Below are 27,160 nucleotides of genomic sequence, written 5' to 3' on the forward strand. Positions count from 1 at the left end.
TGTTGAGTAAAGACCTTGGTTAAGATTTCACATTTATTTTACCCTGCATGATACAGARAGGTAAGAATAGAATGATTCAATACACAAATATAAAACAAATTCACTATAAACTGATTATACTCCCTATCTCCCAACAGCCTTTCCTGTTTTAGTTTAATCAGTAAAAAAAAACCTGTGGAATTGCCATCCTGAAGCATCTTTGCATATATAGCCTTAAATCCCAATTCTGATTTTTTTTTCACAACTGTAAGGTAGTAGCTCACAGGTTTAAATCACTTTTGTGGAATAATTTCAACCTATACGTAGACCACAATTTCTGTAATTTAAGCACATTCTAATCTGCAAAACTGCTACAGTGAAAGCTCATCAGCGTGTACATTCATTTCATAATGTTACAATTTTTAAGTAGCTAATCCTAAAATGGCCARAATTAGCTTGGGGATATCTGAAATCTTCATAGTCAGAAATTAGACCTTATCTCCTCCCACTGAAGCAAGGCCAGAAATATGAAAAAAAMCCCACATATCCACCCCAGGTCTGGTTCTGATGGAAACCTGAAATCAAATCTGATTTTAAAAACTGCACAGTATTTACATCACTTTTAAAAAAGCAGACCAATTACAGATAAGATTCCTTTTTGTTTCAGATTTATTTTTCAAATATGTACCAATTTAGAAATTTTACCTGGGGCTACTGAAGTGGTCACATGTCCTTGCCAATAAACATATCACCTTATCCTGAATTTGCAAAGCTGAGTGTTATAACAATAAACCTTCCTTCCACTCTTCAACTTGCAAATAGTGGGGGGAAAAAAATCTGTACATGAGATAAATATGGAGAAATATTATGCTATTTTTACAGTTAGAATACGACTATCCTTTCAATTTCTAGGGTGAAATCATGGTATTATTATTGTCTGATTACTTCCAGTCCAAGAGAATTAACAGTATCACAGCTGGTAAAGGTTAGTTTTATCACAATTTATTGAAAAAAAGACACACCTCATTACACAGCCAGTCTAACAGTCCTATGAAACTAACACACAGAGTCACTGGCAATATGCTGCTTGGACTTTGAAATAATCCATTTCAGGCTAAGGGTTTGATTTTTTTGAAACCTCTTCTAATGGAAACTTAATTTTAGTCTGTCAAAATGTATAAGCTTACAGCTACATATATAAAAGGAGGAAGTCAGTCTTGAAAACATTGATTCAGCAACAGTGATTCAGAAATATCATTCGGGCAATCTTCTCTCTTTACATGGCTCCTCTTTTGAGATACTTTATCTTCAAAAGGGTTATAACATGAAGAAAATAATGAGCATGGCACATCTTAAGCTCTCCAGTGTTCTGGGATTGACAACAGATCATCTAACACACTTTTGACAGTGTTGTCACCTTGTAGAGAAAAGAGACAGGAGTTTGTTCCATGAATAAGCACGATGGCAATGCATTTTCCATCTTTGTCCAGAAATGGAAATCTGCAGACAGCAGCTGTGTGACTTTGTCCTTCTCCTTTCTTGTTTCTCTTTTTGTCTTCAAGACAGTTTGCTTATGTCCAGAAGCTTTCACAGTGTTTATGATGCAGCATTCTCTATGGGACACAGGAGCTTCTGATCAACAGAGAGGAGTTGAAACGGGCTTTTATTTTCATTCTAAGTCCTTAATCTTCATCACTTGAAGGCCAATGAGCTGCATAATCAAAACTAGGAAACCTGATGGGCAGTTCTCCCCATTTCTTAAAAATTTTCTTTGTTGTTTTCTTGTCTGCAAACACAACCACAAAATTTCTAATCTTTAGACAAGGCAGGTCAAGACCTCGGTGAACCATCATATTTCCCCAAGCCTGCAAGTAGAACAGAATTACATTTCAGATGAAATAAGACAAGATCATTAGACAAAAATAAATACGGACAACAAGAAAAGTATGAAAATAAGATGTTCCTCACTTGTCCACAATCTTTACAAATAATTTCCCCATTTGTCTGGTAATCAGCATGCTTATCTTGCAGTGTCTTATTTTCTCTTGTATGGTAAAGATCTCTGAAAAACAGATAGCACCCATCAGAATCCATTGGTCATCCCATGCTACATACAAACATATACACAGTGACTATGCTSAAATCAGAAACCTAAAAAATCATAAACTCGCTGGCTGTTGACACACTGAGGAGCTTGAGAAAATGCAAGGTCACACTTCATGCTTCCACATAATGATGAAATGCATGTGTACTCCATGTCCATTTTCATTGCATTTCAGGAGCTGCATTCTCCTTTACACATCTTAAAGTAGGAGCAGCAGGCTCTTGTTTTAATAGAAGACAGATCAAGTTTGTTTTTTTCATATGCCATGGAACTGTCAAAGAGATAATACCTGAAAATTAAAGGTTTTCCTTTTATTCCCTGTAGTTCAACCTTAACTCTTAACAGAATCATTTGATTCTGACTTCACAGAGCTGCACATTCTTGAATTGTTTAGTTTCGGGAGTATTTGATCCCGATGATTACTATCAGCCTATGCAGAGTGGAATACATACCAGGCTACATAGTAAGGGACCTAGTTAATATTACCACAGAACCTGCATCTTTTGTTTTGAAGTTTTAAACTTAATTCACCTTGAATTCAGGAATAAGAACAAACATTTCATTCATGCTCCTTAACTGCAAATTCCATAGCATTTAGGACCCAACAATATTGGAATAATCTCCTTTTTTCTCATAGGGCCTAGAGGGTTACAGAGCCTTTTACAGCCTTGATGAAAAGAAAATCTGTTTCTGCCTGAAAGAGATAAAGTAGTTCATAAACACTTACTGGAAATCTTTTTTCACACTGACATGATGCATATCTTCAATAACCTGTATGTCTTCTCCAGAACATATTGGCTTGTAGCAATTTTTGCATAAGAATTTTATTAGTGAAGGATTTTTCTTGTATGTCTTATGCTGATCTCTCTTTGTCTTCATTTGTTTTTCCACTATACTTTGCAACTGGAAACTCTGAATCTAGAAGCAGATCAGTAAGAGCACTGTAACATTCTGCTGGAATGACAGTAATAGTTTTTGTTCTCAGTCATTTTACTGAGTTCACTGTCAACATGACTTCTAATCAATTTTCCTGGCTTGAGTGTTTACCCCTTACCAACAGAAAACCAGACTTTTCTAAAGGACTAGAAAACAGAAAAAATATTGGCAAAAGAATCCAAAACCATATGCAGTAACTAGTATTATTATAAGTTTTTCTCCTCTAAGCACATTTCAAATAGAAAGCATTTCAGACAATTGAAATCAGTTTTCCTTAAAGGGAAAGTGAAGAGTTGCAGTGAATACCTTATTTAAATACTCTTCCTGTGGCATCTTCTGGACACGCTGAATGGCCTTATACATCATTTKCTCACGAAAATTATTAACATCTTCACGTTCAACAGCCCCTGAGCCACTCGAAGCCACAAGAGCATATGTGCTTTCATCAGCTCGAGCTCGACCACGAGCCTACAATTTGAAAGGATGCAACAATAAACAGCAATAAATTGCTCCTTATTACATCAGACAACACTTTTTCCTAGTTTTGTAATGGAAGACATACATGCACTATTCCATATGTGCTATCCCCAAAGAGGATTTTTTCCCCATTTAACTCAGACAGAGAAAAAAATCAGTGAATAACACATACTATTTCTGCAGCGTCATCTATGATACCTGTGAAAACTGCTCAGATTTGTGATTAGCATGTTTTGCAATGATGAAACTATATTTTGTCACCAAAATATGCATGCATTTAAATATCAAAAATATATAAATAATCAAACTAGTATTCTGCTATGTAATAATCTCTCTCTAGATATTGGTCGTGTGGTGTCCATACACGGTGGTACAAATGCCTCTTGTATCAACTGGTCTGATGACCATATTCTTACACCTATTAAAAGAGATTACTGGATGTGTAGATCTTTAAATGGAAGCTTCATCATTACAGAGAGGAAAATTTTATATTGCATACAGACTGAGAATGGCAATTGGAAATGAACCTTGTTGCAAGAGCATTCTCTCTTTTAGTGTTCAAGTATGTCAAAATTATTTCCAAATGTCAGATATATGATTCACCATTTGCACATTCCAAACRGAAAACCACTATTAAAATATGTTGCAMAATAAGTTATGTATGCAGAAAACTCATACCTGCACCATAGCAATTTCATTGGTGACGAGTCCATAACGAATAACGATGTTACACTCTTTGATGTCCAGGCCTTCCTCAGCTACAGTAGTAGCAATAAGTAAATTTATATTTCCTCGTCGAAATTTATCAATAACTTCCCTTTGCTCGTTCTGTAAATTARAAATCATTATATTAACTTTCAGTATTGTTTTCTGCTACCAGTTTCTTCTGATTAATGAGTTTCAGGAGTTACAGTGCCACCATTTTCAAGCTGAGTGGCAAACATTAAGTGGCTTCAACAACCGCATTTAAGCATCTTAAAAACAAGGAATTCCTGTTGAATATAACAGGTGTTTAACACCTCATTTTGAGGGAGGAGGGAGCAGAAGCCAATCTTTTCAGGGTAACTGAGCTTGGAACTTCATAGCCTATGTCACAGGTACTAGGAGATGTGATAATATAGTTGTTCCACTGTTTTCCAATTMTTAAGTACTTATTCATAATAAGTCTGGATTTTTATCACTTCAGTAATTTCTGATTAAAATAAAGACTCCAAGTCTAGTTCTAAAGCACTTAAAATTCCCCATAATAAATGAAGATCATAATTTTGGTGGTCTGGGGAGCACCAAAAAGCACAATCATACACTTAAAAAAGAAACAGTCCACAGACTTCTGAATCAACTGGATCTTTGTCACCAGCTTGAGCAGAAAACCAGAAACTTGCTRTTTGCTATATTCAGTTTCAAAATGAGGAAACTGTTGTTTTGTTTGTGCAGTGCGACACACAAATTCTAAGTTTTGATAGAGCCAAGCAGCTTTTGGAGAGAATTTTTTGAGAGAATTTGAAACTGAGTAGCAGAAGGAAGTGGCCTCTGCCCAGCAGCAAAACACATAATTTTTGTTGAAATGCTGATATGGGGAGTAAAAAGCAGAATAGATGTGAAGCACTTTGTTTTGAAAATACTTAAGTTGCAAGTATAAATCACCAGAGACATGTGGTGTATGAAATCAACATAATGGTATGAGACAGACACAATTGAGGATCAATTGTGATATTTTCATTATGAATTTTGGCAAGTTTTCTTTCAATGGTTATGCGTCAGTGTGAAGCATGCATATAAATTGGTATAATTTGATTTAAGCAAGGATCTTTCAAAAAGACAGACATAATCAACTTCATAGTTTTATTTTTCAATTCAGCAGCCAAAATATAACTTGAATTACTGTTGTCCTGATAAGTATAAAGTCATTTAACAATTGCATGTTTGCTCTTTCCATTTTGTTTACTTTTGTTTCTCATGCCTCACTATAAATTGTGTGCCTTTTGAGTATACGCTACCCTAGGCAATGAATGCTGGCTACTCCTGTTGCCATATAATCCAAAATCAAAAAACACTTGTTACTTGTGGAAATAAAATTATTCCTAAATTATTATTCACATATGCTGCAAGTTATGAAGGTTATGCTGCAGGTTATGAAACCAGAACTCAGCTCAGAATTTCAGTCCATTGGCCTAGTATTAAAACAAGTTTGCTGAAATTGTATACAAGAAGTAATGTAATCATGCATGGTTCTGTACCTGAGTCATAGGCTTCATTTCACTGTTATGTCCACAGCCAATAAGATAATGGGCCTTAATTCCCACTTCTTCAAATTTAGGGTTGTCCTTAACCCACTGGAATAGAGCAAAGGCACTTAGACGAGTCTTTGTGAAAATAATTCCTCGAGCCTCCTCAGTCTTCGTGAACTCCTCCATTAAAGTATTTCGCAACTTTATGAGCTTCTCATTTTCATTTTCTGGCTTTCCAGTCAACTCTTTCAACTGTTTCTTTTTTGCTTTAAAAATAAGGGATGTAAGTTAAGGAAAAGCAACCATTAAAATAACAATTCAAGAAATAATAAGCCCCAAAACCAACAAAGGAAAGAGCAACTTTCTGTATAATTCTCTCAGTTTGGCTAATTCACATTCAGTTTGAAGACCTGTGGCACACCAATTATTTCTGAAGTGAATTTATAGTCACTAAAAACACACTAATAAATAAAATAAATCACCATTATCACACACTTTGCCTATATAATAGGTAATAAGTGAGAATAAGGCAAAGAAGAAAACCTCCCTATACACACAAGAGGTGGTACAGAGTTAAATTAACTATAATAAAGAGCTAAACCACAGCTTATAACACTTTAAAAAGCTATTTTAAAATCACAGAAAAAAGTCTTAGAAGGCAAAATAGATTAATATGCACAGCCTCAGAGCTGATAATGTTTTTATGGTCTTTGGGACATGAATTAAAGTAGGAATCCTCACTAGAAACATGCAGTATAGTAGACACCACCCTGAGCACATGGTTATCAACAATGCAGCTCCAAGACATTTCAATGTACTCTGTGAAATGTCAAATTAATTACTCTCATCAACTGACTCTACTGACCATAAGAAGGGAGGATTCATCTTGTGTTTTAACTTTTTAAGAAACTTCTAATATTTAAAAGCCTATGTCATTATCAGATGATTATGCAAACACAGTAAGAACACTTGAATGCAGGGACTTTGCATGTCACTACACTCACACTGATGCCATGACCCTGTGCAGACTACTGCACTACTGTAACCCAAGACAATAATTTTCTATGTACCTCAAACTGCTATGCCACCTASACGGTGGCTTTCTTGCTAGTTGTACTCATATTTTGGAATGTAATCAAACAGATCCACATAAAATGTAGGTAGAATAATAAACTCCCACAATATTCCCCCTTAGTTAAACCTACACTCAGGGCTCCAGGGTGTTTATCACCCAAAGATGAATTCTGCTCTTAAAGCTGAAAAATTTCAGATGATCTTCTATTACTCCTAAATCTTAACAAAATGAAATATAATTTATTTTTCACTGACAGTTTCTTTGAACTTCATTTACCTGCAGAAATAAAAGCAGTCATCAAGGATAGTAATGAAACCAAGTTTCATTTTTAGTTAGTTTAAATTTTTGGTTCTCAGCAACAGCTCAATACTGAAATTCTAAATAAGGGGGCATAAAGAAAGGCATGAAGAATCATTTTAAAAATGCTGACATTATTTAACCTATTTTTTATGGTTTTTTTACCATTTCCTGAATTTCTCAATGATGATAGTCTGAATTTGTAGTTCACTGGATACATGAAGCTGGGCCACACTCTGCAGCATAATCTATTTTCATTTGCACCAACTGAGAGCCATGGGTGAYGGGAGCAAACTTGTCTAGCTCGTTCTCATAGCAAAGGCAGTAAAGGGAAAAACCGAGCAAAAAAGATTCGCATGTCAAGGACTGAATGAATCCTAGATCCAAGGTGAATCATCTGGAAAAAAGGCAACTGACTTTGRTCTTTGCAGATTGATCCTTTGCTTTAGGATTTAGTAAGAACWAAATGTTCTTTACCTGAAACTAACTCAAAGTCATCACTCTCTCAGTATACAGACAAACTTCGGTAGAAAGGGTTGGTTAAGAACTCATAATTTCATCACTTTTCTATTCCATTTGCTCAACCTTTTGCCCCCTGAAAATGTCTGAAATATATATTTTACCTGTTATCTGTATCTGTTAAGAGTGTCCTCAGGGACACTTCACTGGATAAAAGCAGAGAACAGCTTTTACTTACTGGCAGCAAAAAGTGCCTTTAGGCAGAGCTGAAGAACCTCTATTCCATGTTATAACATGATCCCACTATGATGTTGTTTAATGCATCCAAAACTGTATGAATTAGGACATCAAGGCAGTGCCATAATAACACGGCAATTTTAGGATGTAATAACTCATGGGCCTATGCAAACCATATTAGCGCACAATGATGGATTTCAAATATTAAATATCACAATGTACTTAGACTCACCATGAAATAAACCTATTAGAAATTCATCTGTTTCATCCTGTTTTGATACTGGTGGTTCATCATCATCATCATCATCACTCCTTACTGTCTTCTTACTTTTCTCCTCTTTATAGAAGTTATTTAGGTGATTGTAGGCATCCACCATTCGTATAGTGTCATTTATCTGGAGAGCATCATTGTATTTCTTCAAATGTTCTGCACAAACACGCTCCCTGCGTTTTTCTTCTTTTGCAGCTGGAAGTGAACAAAAACACAAAACCATGTCTGTGTATAGGAGGACCCAGAGGAATCCAAAGCTGGGGTATATTTGCTATGCAGTTACCTCTTCTCTCTTCTCTGATCACCCACTGTTCATATGTCTGAGTTCCAAACTCAGATTTTGGATGCAGCTGGCAATAGTTTTGTATTTCTGTCATGATCTCAATAATTCTCTCTCTAAATGGATCCTAGAAAAAAATAGATTAGGCAAAGTAAGTTAGCATCTTCTGGCAACAAAAATATTGGCTAGTACCACATTAAGTAATTTTTTAAAAGTTAAACTAAAAAACAAGTAAGACTGTTAAGTGTGTTTAGTGTTACTAAAATACATAGCTCAGAATATTACAAAAATTATGCTGTGAAATAACACTTTTAAAAAATAGAAATAGTATCACTTCAATACAAATACTTCAGCTATGGTTTAGAAGTTATTTTGACCAGAGACCTTAAAATATAACTGAACATAAGTAATAATTTAGTTCTATTTTTCTTTACTGATACTTTTTGAAACAGAGAAAAGCAACAATATTCAAATTAACACTCTAGATCATCTAAAGTCTATAGAAAAAGAGCATTAGGCAAAAGTTTTTGATATAGTACAACACTTTTTTAAAGRGAAATATAATTTTGATACTGATTTGTTTGGAAAAACACACCCTTTTTTTGTCATCTGCAATCACAGTCTTCTTAGATGGCTCCTTCACCTGATTCTTTAGCTGGGAGGCATGCTCTTCAACAGTCATAATTCTACATGCATCAAGATTGGCACAGATCTGGGAGAAAACAAAATGTTACTTCTTTTAATATTGAATGAGTTATTCCACATGAAAACTGAACAGAGCTTCTTATTTAGATATTGAGGTATTTCTGGTAGTTGTCTGTTTCAGCTTGCATATTCAGACTACATTTTTTCAGATACAAGCCCCAGCATCCTATCATTAGGATTTCAGAGCAGATGAAAAGGAATTTTCTGCTTTTTCCATTGCCAGCAAGTTTTTGTGTCAAAATACCTCACAATTCTGTCTACTTCAATGCAGCATAAAACTTGCTTGCCTTGCAGGCCTCATTTATTCCATGTCACATTCTGCTCTTGTGCAATTTACTAATCAGGAGTTCTTGTGACAGTACTGGGCTAAATTCTACTCTTCTATTATTGATGCAAAACCATTTAATTTCAAGTAAAATACAGTTTTGTTAAGTGTAGAATTTAACAGATTATCTCCAGTCAGGTGTTCATGCAACCTCAATGAGTGACTCCAACTGAAAAAGCAAGACACATTTGTATGCTACTTGTATCTCACAAGTGGTTTCTGTTTTAAGTATTCAACAGTGTTTCTCATTTTTTTGGACTCACAAAAATGCTCAGCTTAGTCACTCTAGAAACACAGATATAAAAAAGTCATGTCTCTAGTATTTAGGAATACACAGTAAATTATAAACCATCAATGGAAAAATAAAGTTTTTTAGTAACCATAAAACAATTCTACATTGTGGGTTTCTTGCCTCTRATCTTGAGAATTTTTTTCAAGTGAGGCAATCTTTTTACTTCCCTTTTCAGTAAGGGTACTTTCTGTAAAGTAGCCTTTATTTCAACATGGATTTCCACCATTTTGTAGAGGGTCAATTTAATGAATATGTGGTGAACTTCCATGTACACAAGGAAAAAAAAATCAGATTGTATATTTGGAGCCTAACACTGGCTTCAAAAGTTTTACTTGAACAAGACAATGTCCCTTTGATGGTTTGCAAGTGAGGGAGCTATTTACTTTGAGAATATGCTCTTCAGCTTTTGAATAGGATGTTGCACCTCCTACACCAGGTGAGGCTGTAAGTCCCAGAATCTGAGGCTGTGGGATCAGTGGTTTGTTTTCTTTTGCCAGCTTCCTGTTCTTCATCTTTTCTTTTAAGTAACGTCGCATTATATTGTTGTAGACACCTTCTTTCTGTGTGTGATGACATTCATCGATAATGATTAGGGAAAAATCTGGAAAAGAAAAAGACACCTAAAGTGAATAATTTTATTTCAAATGCAAAATTTGTGTGACTGAATCTCATAACAGATAAGGACAGCACTGAAAAGGACCCATCAGTTTGTTTGAGTACTAAGGTACTAGGAAATTGAAGTGCTGGAGGAAGGCGTGGATGGAAGCTGAATATATTTAAAGGACTTTGGAACCTTTGCTACAGTCCTGATATGCCAAGTAGTTTTGTATTTCATGTASTGGAAAAAATATTTTYTATTTTTGCAAAACCAATCTGATGATATAAACAATTTCACAGAAATATTTTTACTATTTTACCAGTGGTAAGAATATATCATAGTTGAACTTAATACTGTCTTTTACATCCATAACTGTGTCTGACAAACTAGATATTGTTTGCTTTTGAGAAGATACATAACACATTAGAAGCTTTTCAGACATTCTTGAAAGGCTTGTTGTGGTCAAAATATGTTTCCATTTTGTAGCAACACAGAGATTTCCTCCCTACTACTATCCAATTAGAAGATTTATATTACTTTATGGATGTGTTATTGGAAAGAACAAACAGATTAGTGGGAGCACTACCACTTATCTCTTGTAGCAGAAAAAACTGATGAAGATTCAGACAGGTATTGTGTGCTTTTTGGTCAGAGTATATTTGCATGCAAGCAATGTACTATACAATAAGGAAAAATAAAAATTTTTGTTTCAAATTTCTCAAAAAATATAGAAAACATATCTTTCATCAATCTGCACATCCAGCAGATGACATATATTTCAAGGTTCTGAGCTGAAAGATTCATTAACATTTTTCTGTTTCTCTAACAGCAAAACTGCTATTTTTGGAGCTTCCACTCCTGTAGCTGGCCAGTAACTCTAATTTGACATTGTTTCCCGCAATTTGAAGGAATTTTGTGGACATGAYTGTGAAAAAAATCACTGAAATGATCAGGGTTAAACTCCTACGGTTTTTTTTTTGGTTTTTTTTTTTTTTTTTAGGAGGACAATTTCCATAGTCTTGTTTACATACTGATGTGTAAACACACTGACTGCTCAAATTGTTGCACCAGTAAAAGTCAGTTTTCAACAACTGGCAGCAGAAATTTGAAATTAACAGAAACCAAATCAGTCTTAGCTGGTACTGAAGAACCTAAAGAATAATGGAGACTAAACAAGGGAAGTTATATTTAAAGGCTACATCAAACACTACTGGTAGGAAAGCAAGCCTATGCTCCAGTCACTGGGAAAAGCTGATTGCCTTCACAGTGGTTCAGGAASCCAGTCTGGACTGATATAGTTTCAAATCTAAATTCCTATTTATTTCTAAGATTTCTACATATTGCAAGATTTTAGAACCAGTGCTGGCAGTTTATCAGTTATTCTGCCAACATGAACTTACTCCCTTTGATTTTGACCATGATATTCATCATGCATATTCCTATAATTACTTGTGAAGAAACTAACCTACCAGAAGAGATGTGTTCCTTCTGCTAAGGAACTGATACACAGCTTTTAGAAAGTCCACACAGTGACCAGCCCTTGGTAAAGAGGGTAAACATTTGGAAAAATGCAATTAAGAGAGCCTCTCCATTTCACTGAGGCTGGAACTCATGTTACATGTAATGCAGACCTCTGTGGAAACAGATGAAAAAAGTAGGCACAGAAATCTGGAAAAAACCTTGTAACTAATTAGGATGATTTATACAGGCTGCGAGTTAACCAAGTCACAGCCTTAGAAATGGAGCTGGCTGTTCATGCTTGCTTGGCTTTGGTCCAGCTGAACTTACTAGCACAGGTGTAAYAGCAAGGAAAAAAAAAAGAGGTGCAGGGCCGTGTGAGTTCTGGAAAAAATGTAGCTCCTTATGAAGGAAACTTCACGAAGTGTGAAACCCATTCAGCCCACTTCATGACACAATCTGGTTGGGATTCAGCCCAATTCTAAACAGGCCAGCAGTTCCACTAGAAATGTTCAGATGCCTATATACAGCATTCCAAAATGATTCAGATATAGGAAAGTTTATTAACTTAGATGCAGTGGAGAGGAAGTAATATAACAAAATTGCTGGTACTCTGCCTAATAACAAGGTATTCTGAAAGATGAGATACAATTCTGAGATACCCAAGTGACTCTGCAGGAGTTAGTTTGGATCAAGCATTACTCCGGTCAGCACTAGACACTGACAGGCACAAACTGACCCCTCAGGTTCCTCTGCTGTCTCTGTGACACCCAGACCAGTATTTCTTTTATCTCAGAGACATTATTTTGAATATCATAGCTCTCCCCTTACATCCTGCCCCATGTAAAAAAGGATTCATTGCAGGCAAATGGAGAAGCTAATACCTCACACAGGAAGGTCACTACAGCCTAGATCCTGGAGGTGACGTCATGGATTGTCATTTGTAAGTCACTGGCAGATAATACCATGTCCTTTCTGATCTCCCAGGGACACTTGATACCTTAGCATTCTGGGAAAACAACCTTGCCTTGTTAATCTTTYGTTTTCTTCAACTTCTTTCATGTGTTGTAGGAAACCATTGTATCTGCTGAGCTTATAGATACAGTTATAACAATCATATCACTGTGCATTGGCAAAATTACAAGAGTATAAAGAATACGACACATTGGCTTTTATGCTGTGTTCCRTTGCTTTTCTCATACTATCAAGTGCATTTGAGTTTTGGTAGTTTTTTCTCATCCTGTATATAGCTTCTGTGATATGACTCAATACCAAGCTTAGAAAGTGGAAGCAATATGACTGCATTTGCACCAAGTTGTGCTTATGCTCAATAAAATAGGAACCATAATAAATATTTAGTACAAATAAACTACAAAGTCTATTTGTGTCTTGCATGCTTATTAATTAAGATCTGATTTTGACTCCAGCTTGCATTTATAAAATGAATAAACTGAAAAAAACCTTACTGAATGAGACACATTTTTACTCTGCAATTTTCCAGAACAGAGAAATACTTTTCTTCCTTCTGTAAAAATTTCAGAATTAAAAACTTGCCTGATAAGTGGACACCTTCTTCATCTTCCTTGGCTGCATTTAACAGTGAATTCTCAAGGATCTGTGCTGTACTGATGATAACATCATTTCTTTTGACAACTTCAGGAAATGAGATTTTCAGCTGAGAATCACCACTTAAACCAGTAACCTGATACCAACGCTTCAGGAATGGATTAAACTCTCTTTGTAAATGCTGTTCTACCAATGGCACCTGAGCAAAAGTTTCCAAAGAATTTAAAACATATTAAACACAGGATTAAAAATACATGCCTGTTTGCCACATATGTTGTTAAGCGAACAAAAGAAAATCAAGAAACAAAAATSCTCTAACCAGCTTCTCCCCTCCAACTTCTTGTCCATTTTTGTCCTAAGAACTTTGGCTTAACTGTGCCTTCGAAAGAATGAAAAACTATGCATGGTCTGACACTTTAACTGAGCTTATAACGTGCTTTCACATTTATTCTTATAAGAGGATATGGACATTTACAATTTCAATAAATKTTTTTCATTTATATATTTTAATATTATAATTGAAGACTAATTTATATATGCTAAATTTAACAGCAAAAACTACAGCAATTATCAGAAAATCTGACAAACATTCCTTAATTACTGTTACGGTGACCTYCATTAGCAAACTGAAACACAGAATGTGAAAAATACTGTTTTTTTTAAAAAATCCTTACAATATAAAATTGTACTTTTTTCAATAATGTGGTTATTAGGGCACATCAAATTTAGCACTTGCACTGGTGTACACTAAAGCCACTTCTTCTTGCACCAGGATGATGAAGCAATAGAGATGACAATCTACATCTGTATGCCTTTAAACATAGTACATCTGGAGAAGCTGTACATTCTCATTTTACAATGTCTGTATTAACAATGCATGATGTTTGAAAAATATTATTCTTAAAAAAAATGGACCAACATACCTTATTAACAAGTACTATGACTTTTCCAGGCTCTGATGCTCTTTTCTTCTTATCCAAGTGATCTTTGGTAATGTAAACAGCCACTCTGGTTTTACCACTGCCTGTAGGGAGACAAATTATAATATTCTCCCCATTCAGTGCTGGCTTTGCAACTTCCATCTGGTAATCTCTMAGGGTCAGATCTGGCTCGGGTGAAGCTCTCTTCTCTGCTTCATCTTCATCTAAGGGTACAAAGAAATAAAAGTATCAAACAGGAGGCACAGAACATATATCAGAGGAGTAAAAAAATGTCAAAGGAAAAAATACAGATTTACTGTCAGAAGTGTCTTCTGAATAAATATGAACAGGGTATATTAGCACAATGTTGTCCTCTGGACCTAAAGAATCCGCATCAGAATGGCTTCCACCCAGTCAACACTCAGGGCAGGTGGAATAAGCCACAGTATGGCTTCACCCATCTATGTTGAAATGACTACTATTAAGCACGAATTCAAATGATACAGTTCAGTAGCACTGGGACCAACAAAGATTACGTTTGGAGCTGCAGTATTTATAATCTAGCCTAGCTTATGTGACGTTCTCCTTCATCAATACTGAAATTTATTTACCTACAAGGGAGCTACCTTTTTAAAYACTTCCCAGAGAATGAAAAATGGAGCCATAGAAAGAAAAAATATATTGACCACTTAAAAAGGGTGAAGGGAGTTATAAAGTATAAAGACCAAATAGATAAGAAAATTCAATTGCCCATACAAGATAGAGCTAACTGCAGAATGTATCACACCTATTTGTGGTAGATGTCATTGCTTCTTAGCCTGACTCATACATAATGCAATTGAGTGTTCATTAAAAAGCCATATACATTTGCCACCTAAGGCCAAAGCCTTCCATCTCTTATTGAAAATGCAATGGCAGAGTTTAGATCTATGGCTCACAGAAGAAACAATGTTCTTAACATAAAAGTGAAAAAAAAAAAAGCTGTTGAATTATTTTGAGCAGTAAGAAAAGCATATTAAGTGCCTTGAGTTTACATCTATTTAGTGAGTCAGAACAAATACATATATAAATATCAGAATGATTTATCTCAATCGAGTTTTCATGGGTTTTTTTCTCTACAAGTAAGTTTCGATCACTCAGTATTAACTGCCCTCAGTGAAGAAAAGGCACAAATTCATTCTATTAGACTGAAAATGAGGGGACAAAAAGCCTCGTTTTGTTTTCTGATGATATCATTCAATGAAGAATCATGAGGATTTTATTATCACTGATACATTACACACAAAGTAAGTGTATTTTTCTAGTATTCCTGATTCCATTAAATAAAATCAAACTAMCAGAAAGTAATGAAGCTTGATAAAACACTGCTGATGGAAACATCTGAATGCCATTCTTAAGTGGTTTTTTGCTTGTTTTGCCTTTTAATGTGAGTGCAGTGCTACCTGGACACAGGGACATTTGCACCAGTAACCATTGCTGTTACTTATGTGACTTCTACTACTCTCTTTTGAGGAAGAAAATTGTTTGCTTTCTGGTTGGCTAAATTCAATAGCTCAATCGTATTGAAAGTAGCACTTTATCACCCATCTGTTTGGTTAAATTTCAGTTCCTTAACATCCTCAATTAACAGTCCAGGCCTGAAAAATATTTAACTTAGCTCTCTCCTAGCTTCTACAGCCCTTGTTTAGATAAAAGCTAATACAGGAATCTTTTCACAGATTAAAGAATTAAATGATTGAAGATTTTTCATCGTACACAGGATAACATTAGGGAAGTTGCCTGCCTTTATACAAGGCTCATGTGAATTGCTGCTCTGGGCTAAAAGAAACATGGTAATTATTCTGCTGTCCTAACTACACCATTTTCTTAAAATGTGAAATGAACCTKGCACACAAAAATGCAGCTGAATCCACATGACTCTTTGCATTAAAATCCAAATCATATGAGCATGCTAAGAGACCATCCAAATATCTTTGTTAATACAACAGCATTGCTGCAAACTTTCAAATTATACAATTCATAAATAGTGCATCTGTATCTTCTTAGCATTTTCTCTCAYAATTGCTCTCCCTGAGTTTACTAGACATGATTAAAAATCATGGATGTTTTTAAAAACTTTTTAATTAGTCATTTTTAAAACCCACATGTAAACAGAACATATAGCAAGTACACACTGGAAAGAAATCTGTTCTCCATTCTTCACAAACTGCAGTGATACTTTTTTCTGGATTACTGGACACAGCAAATGCCCAATTCACTTAATGAGAGATATTTCAGKAATCTTAAAGGATCAGGCCATATATACATATGTGCTGCCAGATCCCAGGAGCCTGGATCAGCCTGACCAACTGATAGCAGTGTGCCAGCCCACAGAAGAGAGAAGTCCCTATGCCAAGACATTTCATGTGACAGAGTGAGTCAAAAAATACAATGTGACTGGTGAGTGTCCTCAGTTGATGCAGAAGTACAAAGTATATTCTTCAGAAGTAAAATCTTAACTGTAGCAATTTAGATCTGAGCTATCCTGAATTYTTTGTGTACTTACAAAATACGTGGATTTTAATATTTTAAATGCTGGAACTATTTTTAAAAGTATTTATAGCAAACATTCTGCAGGTATATGATATATAATATTTACAGTGACTTTACTCATATAATGCCAGGYTTATTAGGCCCAGCTGGCTTGAAAAGTGCTCAAATTTTTTCTAGCCCTTGTATAAGACAGTCTCAGCACAAATTTTATAGAAGCTAGATTCCCAAAAGTAGCTCTTGAATTCTGTATAGGCAAACAGGCTGATCACCATGGTGGACAGTTCCCAGTTTGTTCTGCCTGAGATTTGTAAAAAAAAAGACGAAAAAACATGGGGATGTCTTTTACAACAGCAGTGTTTAGTTTAACTCAGACTATAAAGAGCAAGATTATACCTGTCTGCTAAGTATTTTGTAAAAACAGTCCAATATCTAAAAAAACCTGTATATGCACAGAACATGCACCTGTGTTTAAATGTCAGATTCAGAAACGTCTTCAGATAGTAACCTGCATTGCTTAGGTTGCCTTTACAAATAGGGATGCTATTGTATACTACTTAGGACCTTCATTATTGTTCTGCAGGTACCTGGGAGATGGTTCTGCTCACCTTTCATTGCCTCCAAAACATGTCCTATTCCTTCTCACCCTGTGCAGGGGCCAGGCACAATCTAGCTTCTCTCTGAGAGCAAAAGAAACACGTCTGTGTGACAGCATTAGGAGTAGCTGCCCAGGTGAGTCCACTGGATGACTCCTAGTCCCTTCAGCCTATATGATTGATTTCATCATTCTGCCTCACTGCAGTTGGTACAGTGATGTCTGAGACGTGTTCAGATGCTCTCAGGATATTGACTGTTTTGGGACTAGGGCTTAGGTCCAGACCCTTTAAAATGGCATCTGTTTTCCAATAAAATAAGAGTAATTCTGGSCTGTAAATGAGGCCAGAGTGAAAGCCTTCCACTGACTTTTGTTGTAGCCCACTCACAGAGTACTTCCCCTAAAACTTACTCTGCATTCACTTAGCAATGGAAGGGAAACGTACCTGAATCACTGGTTGTGCAGCTCTGTCCCAGGGTTTCGTTCAAGTTACTGACACTTCCATCTCCTATGGAGACATCTGACTCTAAATGAAAACCATAAAGAAATGTAGGATAATATATTTGCTGTGCAAATACTAATAGCAAATGCATATTGTTTCCTCTCTCCCTATGTCGTTAAAGTAGGTTAGATGAATGTCAGGCAGGGATGGCTGAGATATAATTTTCTCTATTTTTGGTATAGATAAAAATACTAACAATATAATTCATTTTCTTATGGAAGAAAGTACAGAGTGGAAGATTAATATCCAAAGCACAGCAGAGGTACAGCACCGTGGGTCRTGATTTATCACTTGAAAGCAGGGGTCTAGCCATGATCACTTGCATATTCCCCTTTAGTCCTATTTTACTGTATCTTTTCAGAAAGGTGAAAAGCCAAAAAAGTTCCTGGCGAACTGAACATTCTTTTACTCCCTGTTAGCCATGAGAGCTGCATCTGTAGTARAATAAAAACAAAACCACAACAGTGACTTTTAAAAAAATTGCCTTMATGTAACATGAAAAGTGCAAATCATAGTTCCCAGTATAAGCAGTGATGAATTATTAAATCTTACGGAGCAAAAGCGGCGATSCCCAACCCGCGACAGCCGCTCGGGGCTCCGCTGCGGACATTCTCGTGTTTCGCTCGCCCTCTGCTGGGCCAACCAAGTGTTACACGCMTTTATTTTCTTGGGTCGCCAGTACCGCTCACACAGCTGGATTTTCCAAAACTCAGTCCTTTTAATAATTAAAGAGCTATCCARTTCTTCCGGAAAATCTGCAGCAACCAGCATCACCCTGCCGCTATCAGCTTACCGACAGCACTCTGCAACAGAGCGCACAGTGCGCATATGGAATCAGCCAGAATAACAGTGTTGACGGATGTTTTGCCTAATTAGCGAGTGAACTTGTGTTTCTATCAAGTTCTTTCGGGGAATATTCTATTATGGCCCATATTCGTATTTTTCCTAACTTATTGTCCCCAAAAAATTATGCATAAAGCAAAACAGATTCTGTGAATGAGATTTTAGAACTAAATGGAAGTTACGTTGTCTTAGAAAGGAATGCCTGAAATAAACAATTTAAAGTCTTGGTGAGTGAGGTAGAAATTAAACCCAGTCTGCATTCAGTAAACTATCTCAGCTACCACTAGGAGTCAAGTATTAGAATTTATAACATAACTATGAAAACTGATGCAAACAYCTATTTTGCCGTCCTACAGTTGTCATCATTTATTCCACACAGATCTCAGAATTTGATCCCACTATTAAGCACCATCATATGTTGTGATAGACAAGGGAATTAAAGACTTTAAGCACCTAAATTAAGCCTAGTGTCCTAGAAATGAATACAAACAACAGAAAGGCACACAAAAGAATGTTCAAAGACCTGTGACAAACTATTACACAGCATTAGTAGGAACTCACAGCTATGAAGATGACACTGCTCTCTCTTGTTTTCACTKTCTAGAAATCCGTATAGGATAGGAAAGAGAGGACAAAATGAAAATTCTATGTGTCTATTCCATATGGACTTCCATCTAAAATGACCTTCTGAAAGACATGAGAATATGCCTCTATAGTGTTTTGTACACAATTATCCAAATTACAATGTGCAGCATGCATTATACCACAATCTCTCAACAGAAAACATCAGTCCTGAAATGAAATGCAAAATACTCATCTTCCAAATGAAAGGTGAATGGAATAATGTTCTCCTTTTTCAACTGTGGCACCTTTCTTGAATTATTTTTAAATAAAATAAATTTTAGAAAATCCAATCCAGTAAGCATTTACAAAATAATGAACCTAAAAGAGTTGATATTCTAATATCTGTTTTTACCATTTTGCTAATCTTCCCTAAAGTCCTGTTTGCACATCGTAATGCAGAATATTTCACAGGAAGATTTGCAGTCACTTTGCAATGATTAATAAATAAGCATAAAGACAATGGAATGCAATGAAAAGCAAGCCTTAAAAATGAGAGGTGTTTTATTTAAATTGTTGTTTATRTAAGTAACTGCAGCTTTAATTCAAATGTTTCACTTCTGACCTTGCAAACTTATTTGCTCTTGTGTTGTTTTGTGTGTGTGCAGTTTCTTACCTGTATTTTTACATGCAGTTCTTCTYTAGTTGTCTCTTAGGCTAAAACATCTATTTCTATTTCGTTTTTATGACTTTACTGCTTTTTTTACCTTTTGTCTGTCTCTGTTTCACCTACTTAAATAAAAAGGTCAGAGGAGGCTTCAGACACAATGCAAATTGCAGTTGTTTCAAGTGACTTGAAAAAGCTTCTTGAAGTATGTCCTTCTTAAGACATAAAGGAATGGTGGGAGTGTACTGCAAAACTGACAACACTTGACAGCATCAAATTACAAACTAGGTGGGTTCCCAGCCCACTCAGAAAGAGAATCTGGGTTCCATTTGTATTTTAATCTGCCTGGTCTAAAAATGCACTTGTATGAAATCACGAGGAAGGATGGAAATAGGAAATGGAAAAAGACCTGAGTGAAGTTAAGTCTGAATGTGCAAGTGCATAAATATCAAAGCTAACTGCACTTCAAGATGGCTGAATGTGAGCCAGTTCCTCTGCAGAAATCTCCAGGCAGCACTGATTCCKATCAGCCCTTGTCACCCTGCATCTACACTGCTGCTTTGGTTTATCTCAAAAATGCATGTTTGCAGTGAATCTGTCAATTGTCCCCACTTACWCTGCTTTGGTTCACACCACAGAGCTGGTTTAGATCAAGAAGAAATGAACTGTCAGCTGAAACCAAATGAGATTTGTTCCAGCTACGTGCAGGCACAGTCTGCATAAGATTGAAGTCAATCTGAACCAAACTGATGGAATCCATGTACTCTGTACCCCCTTAGYCATTTCATTGCACAGATCTACTCAGCTGCCCAAACTGCTAATGCCCACTAGGTGTTCATTKCAGTTCTATGCTGAGGAGACCATAKTTTCCYAGCCACAATTAGCTTGCGGCATGCTTGTTAATAACTAATAGATCTAATTATCTGTAACCCTCAACCTGACAAGARGCAAGGAGAAGATCAGGCTAACAGCAATGAAAACCTATCCTTAGTGAGGCCCAATAAGAGCCTTAGCTTTGTCCAGAAAGGATTCCAACTTACAATGATGAAAAYGCATTGCTCTGGCACCTCTTCTCTATACTGTCAAATTATGTCCTAATCCAGGAAAACCAAGTCGATATTTTTGCTGTAGTTAATAATTAATTCCTTGCTACAAAGCATTGTGATATCCTGTTAATATCATGCTAAATGAGAAATAGGCTACTGTTGTTGCCCACTGAAAGGCTGCAGTTTTTCAGAGCCTTTTCTAAAAAAAAATATTCATGCTTGATAAAAAAATAGAGCAACCTTACTCCTTTGGCTGAATTAACCCATTAGTATAATTTCAGGCAGGATTTACCTGAGCTGTAACTATTGTTTGAGCTCCAGCTGAACTTGGAAGACATATGAATGCTCCTGAATCATGCAGTTTGTGTYTGAATCACTGTTTCACAGTTATGTTTGGGCATTGTTGCTGGTAATTGCTGTAGTTCATAATCAACTCCCAAGGCATGTTTTTAAGAGTGGATTTATCTACATGAACAACAGGCCATAACAATTTCTAAACATTTTTGCTAAARATGTACTTCTCAGTATGTACGTGATGTGAGAAAGGTTGTTCGATACTCAGTTAGTAAAAAACCTTAAATAAACAGAAAAATTACCTGTTGCACTGCACTAAAGGACTCTTCAAAACTACAAATGTTTTTCTATATAGAATTTCCAGCCTTCTAGAAAGAAGYATTTAATACAGCTTTAGCTACAGTGGTACAAAAACATTCCTCTTATCTTAAACTTTGCAAACACTGTATGGAGTTGTTAATGTTGACCTAATGTTTTCATTGATAGTAGAAGCCTACCATGGATGGGTCTGAAATAAAATATTAATCTAATGCTATTATTTTTATCAACAATATTAAATATGTTTGAAAACTACTCATTTGTTCACTCAGGTACCAGATCAAAATACCAATTAGCGGACAAACCTGACACCAYGAAATTCTTTTCTGTGGATGTTTCCAGTRCACTGCTGTCACTGCTGGAACTATMATCCACATTTTCTTCCTCTTTCAAGCTCTCTGCTACAACATATCCTGGTTGGCTTGTAACTTCTGCTTCTTCATTTGTACTGTTCTCCATCTCACTTTGTTTATTCTCTGTTCCTAGAAAATACAGAGTTATTCTAAGGCAATTCTATAAAACATTTCATTTCTTTTAGTGTGGAGAACAGAAAACACAAAACTGACCTGTGTTCATCACATACATAATAATGTAACATAYGGTCTTGGTCTTGACTCAAATGTTATAGTTTGGAATTTCAACCCTTATATAAATATTAAGAATTTACTAATTTACAATTAGAAGCTAAATTTAAAGAGATTAAAACATTTATTTTTATGAAGTTCACAATTTCTATGCATAGGTATTTGCTAATAGCCATGTATGTTACTGTAACAAATCACAGAGGGTGAAGCTGCAGCAGTAAAATGTAGCACCAGTGCTCTCCACCCACAGCACCCAGTGAAGCTGTTCTTGGTGTTTTTTCTTTATGGCCTTGTGCCAGGGGATGCTCCTGCAACCACACACTTCACATATTTATGCACATACAGAACTCTGTACATGGAAAATTACTTATCCGCTGGAAAGAGCAACTCCATTCATCCTTTACATATTAGTCTGTACAGTTTGGTTGGGGCTGCATTRCCCAAGATTATACACAGACTGTGGAGTAAATGCATTAATTCAATAGTCCATCACACAACTGACTTAAACTTCAGTTTTACCCTATATGGTCTGCACTATACTGAAAATTCAGATTTTGCAAATTTTGCAGAATTTGCAAAATTTGAAAAGAGTTGAAAATAAAAAATGAAAATTATGTTAATAATTTGCATATTTGTGAAATATTTATTACCTTGTTTACATTACTGATAGCAAAGCAGTGAAGACAAGAATTTAAGCCTGACAAAGCTGCAACATAGAATGAAGATTAGGATCACARTATCTGCTAAGCTATTCCCAGCATCTCAGTTTCCCTCAGAATGGTCCCACTTGGTTGATCTTGTCCTGCACACTGCAACACTCAACATCTTCGAACTGCATCCTCAAATATCACAGCAGCTTCTCTGTGTCTGGTAGAACACTGTCTGATTCCTGTCCAAAGCTGGCAGAGACACCTTCATGACACTCCTGCCACAGTCTTAATGCATTGACTCATATATAGCAACTAAAAGTACCAGGGACAGTTCTGGTGAGCTCCTCAAGGGAGCAGGTTGAAGCTGATAATAGGATATCTGTTAAAAAAATTAGTCTCAAAACTTTTATAGGTTTTTATAAAACATAAAAATAAGGGATTTTGGGGGCTGCTTCYTTTCCATATTTAGGAATATTTAAGAATCCAGAGGAGCACTGGGATAATTTTACAGTATTATAATCATTATACAGTTTATTCTATTCTTTTTAGTATATTTTATAATGTTTTGAGACTTATGAATGTCTTAAAGTAGGCAAAGTACTTTAAAATGCCTCAAATATTTGTAAACCTACAAAGGAAACACTTGTATTGAAGGAGAAATCCAGGTAAAGTTAGTTTTGTTTGTTCAAATTAATCTTCAGAATATTTTTTATTAATTATTAAAAAAAAACCCCACACTGAAAACCAATGGATTTAAAAATGTAAGGATTTGGTTTAATTATAACTAAATGAATACTACTGTAAATCTCATATTGCTTAGTAAGAATTTTTAGTATTTAAAAATATATTGATTAAGCTGTTACATAACATGATTTTGAAATCCMTGGAAAATCAAAAGCATTAGTCCTKGTGTCAAAGTGAAACAATGTGGTGGGAATTCTGCCTTTTTTCTTAAATAACTGTTCAAGAAAAAAAAAGGATATATTAAAACCCCACATATTAGTACTGGTGAAATAAGATTATTACCTCCTGTATTTCCCCTTAAATCATCTGCRAGGTCTTCATGCTGGGTTTCACGGAGAGCAATCAAAAAAGTAGAGAACCAATCCTTCTTCTGCACTATTCTGCTCAGTAGCTCCCTTGCACCATCTCTGTTCCCACGATTGTCAGTAACAGTCAGGATCTGGTAAAAATGAAAAAAACAGAAACAAGTCTCAGACAGACTTGGTTTGAGGAAATTAGTAAGAACAGCATAGGTGCAAAAGCATTTCCCTGTACCCATTAAACATACTGAAAAATGWAGATGTAAAGTGGACTTGCCACTCATCAGAACAGACCTATGGCAGTTTCGTCCAACATCATGTCCATCCCATACAGTTTTGGGCAGGATATATAAAACCTGTGGGATCTGAAATTCAATTGAAGAGACTGGTAGAACTAGACAAAGGTTAGAATAGTTACTACTATATAATAATTATTAGTATTGTGGAATAATAATTGGTGTTCAGACTGGTTTAGGGAACAGGCAACCTTGATCAAGAAGAACTGATATTGMAGAGTTACCAAAGCTCAGACTTAATCTGTAATATGACCTCATACATAAAAYGGAACATTTCTCTTCTTAAACACCGGTTTCATCATCTCAACTCCCACTCAAAAACACAGTAGCTAAACCTCTAGAAAGCGGCGATTGCCCTCAAAGAAGCTATGGAAAAGTGCCCCAARGCTGTCACAAGCAGAACTTGACATGTGATCACATGAGGAACAAAACAATGATCTCAAGAGCAAAGGACCCTGAGACCCGTGTTCMCTGCTCAAGGGCAGTTTTCTCAAGGCTCAAGAATCATCCGTCCTGATATGCAAGAAAATGGGCAGGCATAGCAGTGGGAACACCTGACTGAGATTCAGTACTAAAAGGAAGTCTTGGAACRTGGGAGGCATTAGGAAAGCCTAGGCTCCACTGGAGCTTAAACTGGCAGGATTGTGAAGGGTAATGAATCGTTTGATGGAAATACCAGCAGCAAAAGGATGRCCTGGGGGAACATGGGGACCCATTACCATGGAATGGAACCAGTAACTTCTTAAAAGGCCTCTGCACCTGACTGTTGTGTTACCTTGCTTGGCTCCCCGCTCATTAGGATGCAGCTGATCATTGCTGCGTCCTGGTAGTCACAAGACAATATTATGTATGTTACTGTCATTTAACTGAGATAAGAAGTATAAAACTACCTCAAAAGTGGATGCAAAGGCTCAGGGTGCAAATGAGATGTAGTTCCACCCTTAGTTTACCAGTTTYCCCCTTATYGCTATAGAAATTATTATTAAYTATTAACAAATTATTAATTTGTTCTAACACTGTTTCAGGATATCCATGTTTTTTTGAGTTYCAAGTAATTTTCACATTCCAGGGGAGTAATTCTCAGCATGGAATGGAATAAACACTGGGAAATGTTTTCATCAGAGGTTAACACCTCCTTGTTCTTGTCTAACTGGTATTTCTTCTCACCTCACTTGTCTTGTGTAACAGTCCTTAGTGAACCTATGGCAAAAAAAGGGGATGGAAAATCTTACTTTATTTTAACTCAAGCATTCCTTAGGACTTTACAGACCATCACTGCTTTCTGCTACGTTTCAAGGGCCGGAAGACATCTAATGATCCTCTGAGCCTAAGGTCTGTGGCAAAGTTACTGTGGTAAATAACAGTATAGCCTGACATAYTTCTTCCACTTAGACACTGTCTTGGTCCAACCCTCTGTTCCTGGCATTTTTCTTTGCCAGGCTCTTAGCTGGCATCCCACCTGCTGGCCTATGTCAACAGTCTTCACTGGCTTACCAGGACCACATCTCTTTTCCCCCAGGTCTAGGAACGCCGTTTTCACTTTCGCACTTTCTACACCATTTKCAGTTGTGGCTTCCTACCTGCCTCACTGACCGGTCAGTCAGTGTCTGTGGCACTGCCTGTGCCCAGACTTACCCGATCCATGTCGTCGTCCTGGAAGATGCCCATCTCCAGGCACTTCTGGGCCACCTGCGCGGTCCGCATCCTGTCCACCAGAGTGACGTGCAGCAGCTGCACCAGGTGCACGCACAGGTCGTGCTCGGCCTCCTCTGCCGGCGAGGGCAGCAGGCTCAGGCTGGGGTTGGCGTAGGAGGCGGCCAGGTGGCAGCCGCTGTGCTCCAGCGCCTGCAGGAACTCGCGGATCCAGCCGCAGCCGCGGGGCCCCCGCTCCACGGCCCGCAGCAGCTCCTCCGCCCCGGCCAGCTCGCCCCGCTGCAGGGCGGCCGCCCGCACCCGCTCCCGGTCCTCCGCGCTCAGCGAGGGGAGCCGGTCCAGCACGGGCTGCACCCGGATGAACTGCTTCAGCCGCGGCCTGAAGCAGGAGATCATGTAGAGGAACCGCTCGTCGCGGGTGCCCGCTGCCATGGCCGGGGGAGCGGCGCGGGCCGCTCTGGGGAGCTCCGCCTGGGCCTTGGCGTGCAGCGCGGCCTCGACCCCCGCACGAACCCTCCGCGAACCCTCCGTAGGCCCGGCCCGGCCCCGCTATCGCCCTGCCCGGCACCGGCCCCGCTTTCGGTTTCGCTTGGGAGGGCGGTGCGTGAGGGCTCGGCTCCCCGGGACAGGGCTGCACCGCGCCTGGTGCCACTCTGTGCCACTCCTCGGTGTTGAAAACGAAACCTTTCACAGTAACGAAACCTTTGACAGTAAGAGAGAGTTGAAAAACCCAATCAGAAACGGAAGCATGTCTTTCGGTTTCCAGCTCAAGAGCCTCTCGGGCTGCTCAGCGTGCGAGGATTTTGGGCACTGGTGCTGCCCAGGCACCGGCAGCAATGAAGGGCTCGGTTGGTGTCTGAGGCTGTTGGGACGTCTCTCCCCGAGGTGTGGTTTCACCCATATCGTACATGTCACTGAGCTGCAGAAGCAGGCTTGGCTTCTRTCATGGGGTTTGCGGAGCCTGAGTGTGCGGCAAGACAATATGATAAACAGAGTGTCTGTATTGCTGTGTTCATTTTTGGTCCTGGACAGTTCAAGAGATTGAAAAGTTGGAGAGTACAGAGAACAACGGTATTGGAGAGTCTGGCACATGTTTGAAGGAACTGTGTTTATAAAGTCTGGAGAAAAGAAATGTCAGCAGATATCCAACCACAATGAAGTCTGGGTTTTGGAAAGATAAGTTACTTACTGTTAGAATTGGCTTGTTAAGGTATAGTCTCTCAATGATCTTAAACCTAGGGGGTGTTTAACAAAGCTTGTGAATAAAGATGTATCGCTGATAGCAGACACAAAAGATACAGAATTTATGGGCCTGGAGGACATTTGGCAGAACGCCCAAGGGAAGAAAGAAACTAACAAACCCATCTCAGCA

The 27,160-nt window shown here is 37.4% G+C and overlaps 1 protein-coding gene across 1 annotated transcript; it reads right to left on the minus strand.

Moving 5' to 3' along the window:
- On the minus strand, positions 1 to 26,235 carry IFIH1 (interferon induced with helicase C domain 1). The gene is made up of 16 exons (XM_057367652.1): positions 25,771 to 26,235; positions 23,823 to 23,979; positions 21,868 to 22,044; positions 17,777 to 17,857; positions 14,211 to 14,431; positions 13,276 to 13,486; positions 10,049 to 10,266; positions 8,939 to 9,055; positions 8,347 to 8,470; positions 8,025 to 8,258; positions 5,734 to 5,990; positions 4,175 to 4,324; positions 3,326 to 3,487; positions 2,811 to 3,001; positions 1,948 to 2,041; positions 1 to 1,844 (listed from the first exon to the last, which is right to left on the minus strand). The coding sequence occupies exons 1-16, from the start codon at positions 26,218 to 26,220 to the stop codon at positions 1,662 to 1,664; spliced, it is 3,027 nt and encodes a 1,008-aa protein (XP_057223635.1). The 5' UTR covers positions 26,221 to 26,235; the 3' UTR covers positions 1 to 1,661.
- Between the last annotated feature and the right edge of the window lie 925 nt (positions 26,236 to 27,160).

The sequence above is a fragment of the Malurus melanocephalus genome, unplaced genomic scaffold, assembly GCF_030028575.1.
Source record: "Malurus melanocephalus ecotype Western Australia unplaced genomic scaffold, MMel_1.1 scaffold_81, whole genome shotgun sequence".
In the NCBI taxonomy this organism is placed as follows: Eukaryota; Metazoa; Chordata; class Aves; order Passeriformes; family Maluridae; genus Malurus; species Malurus melanocephalus.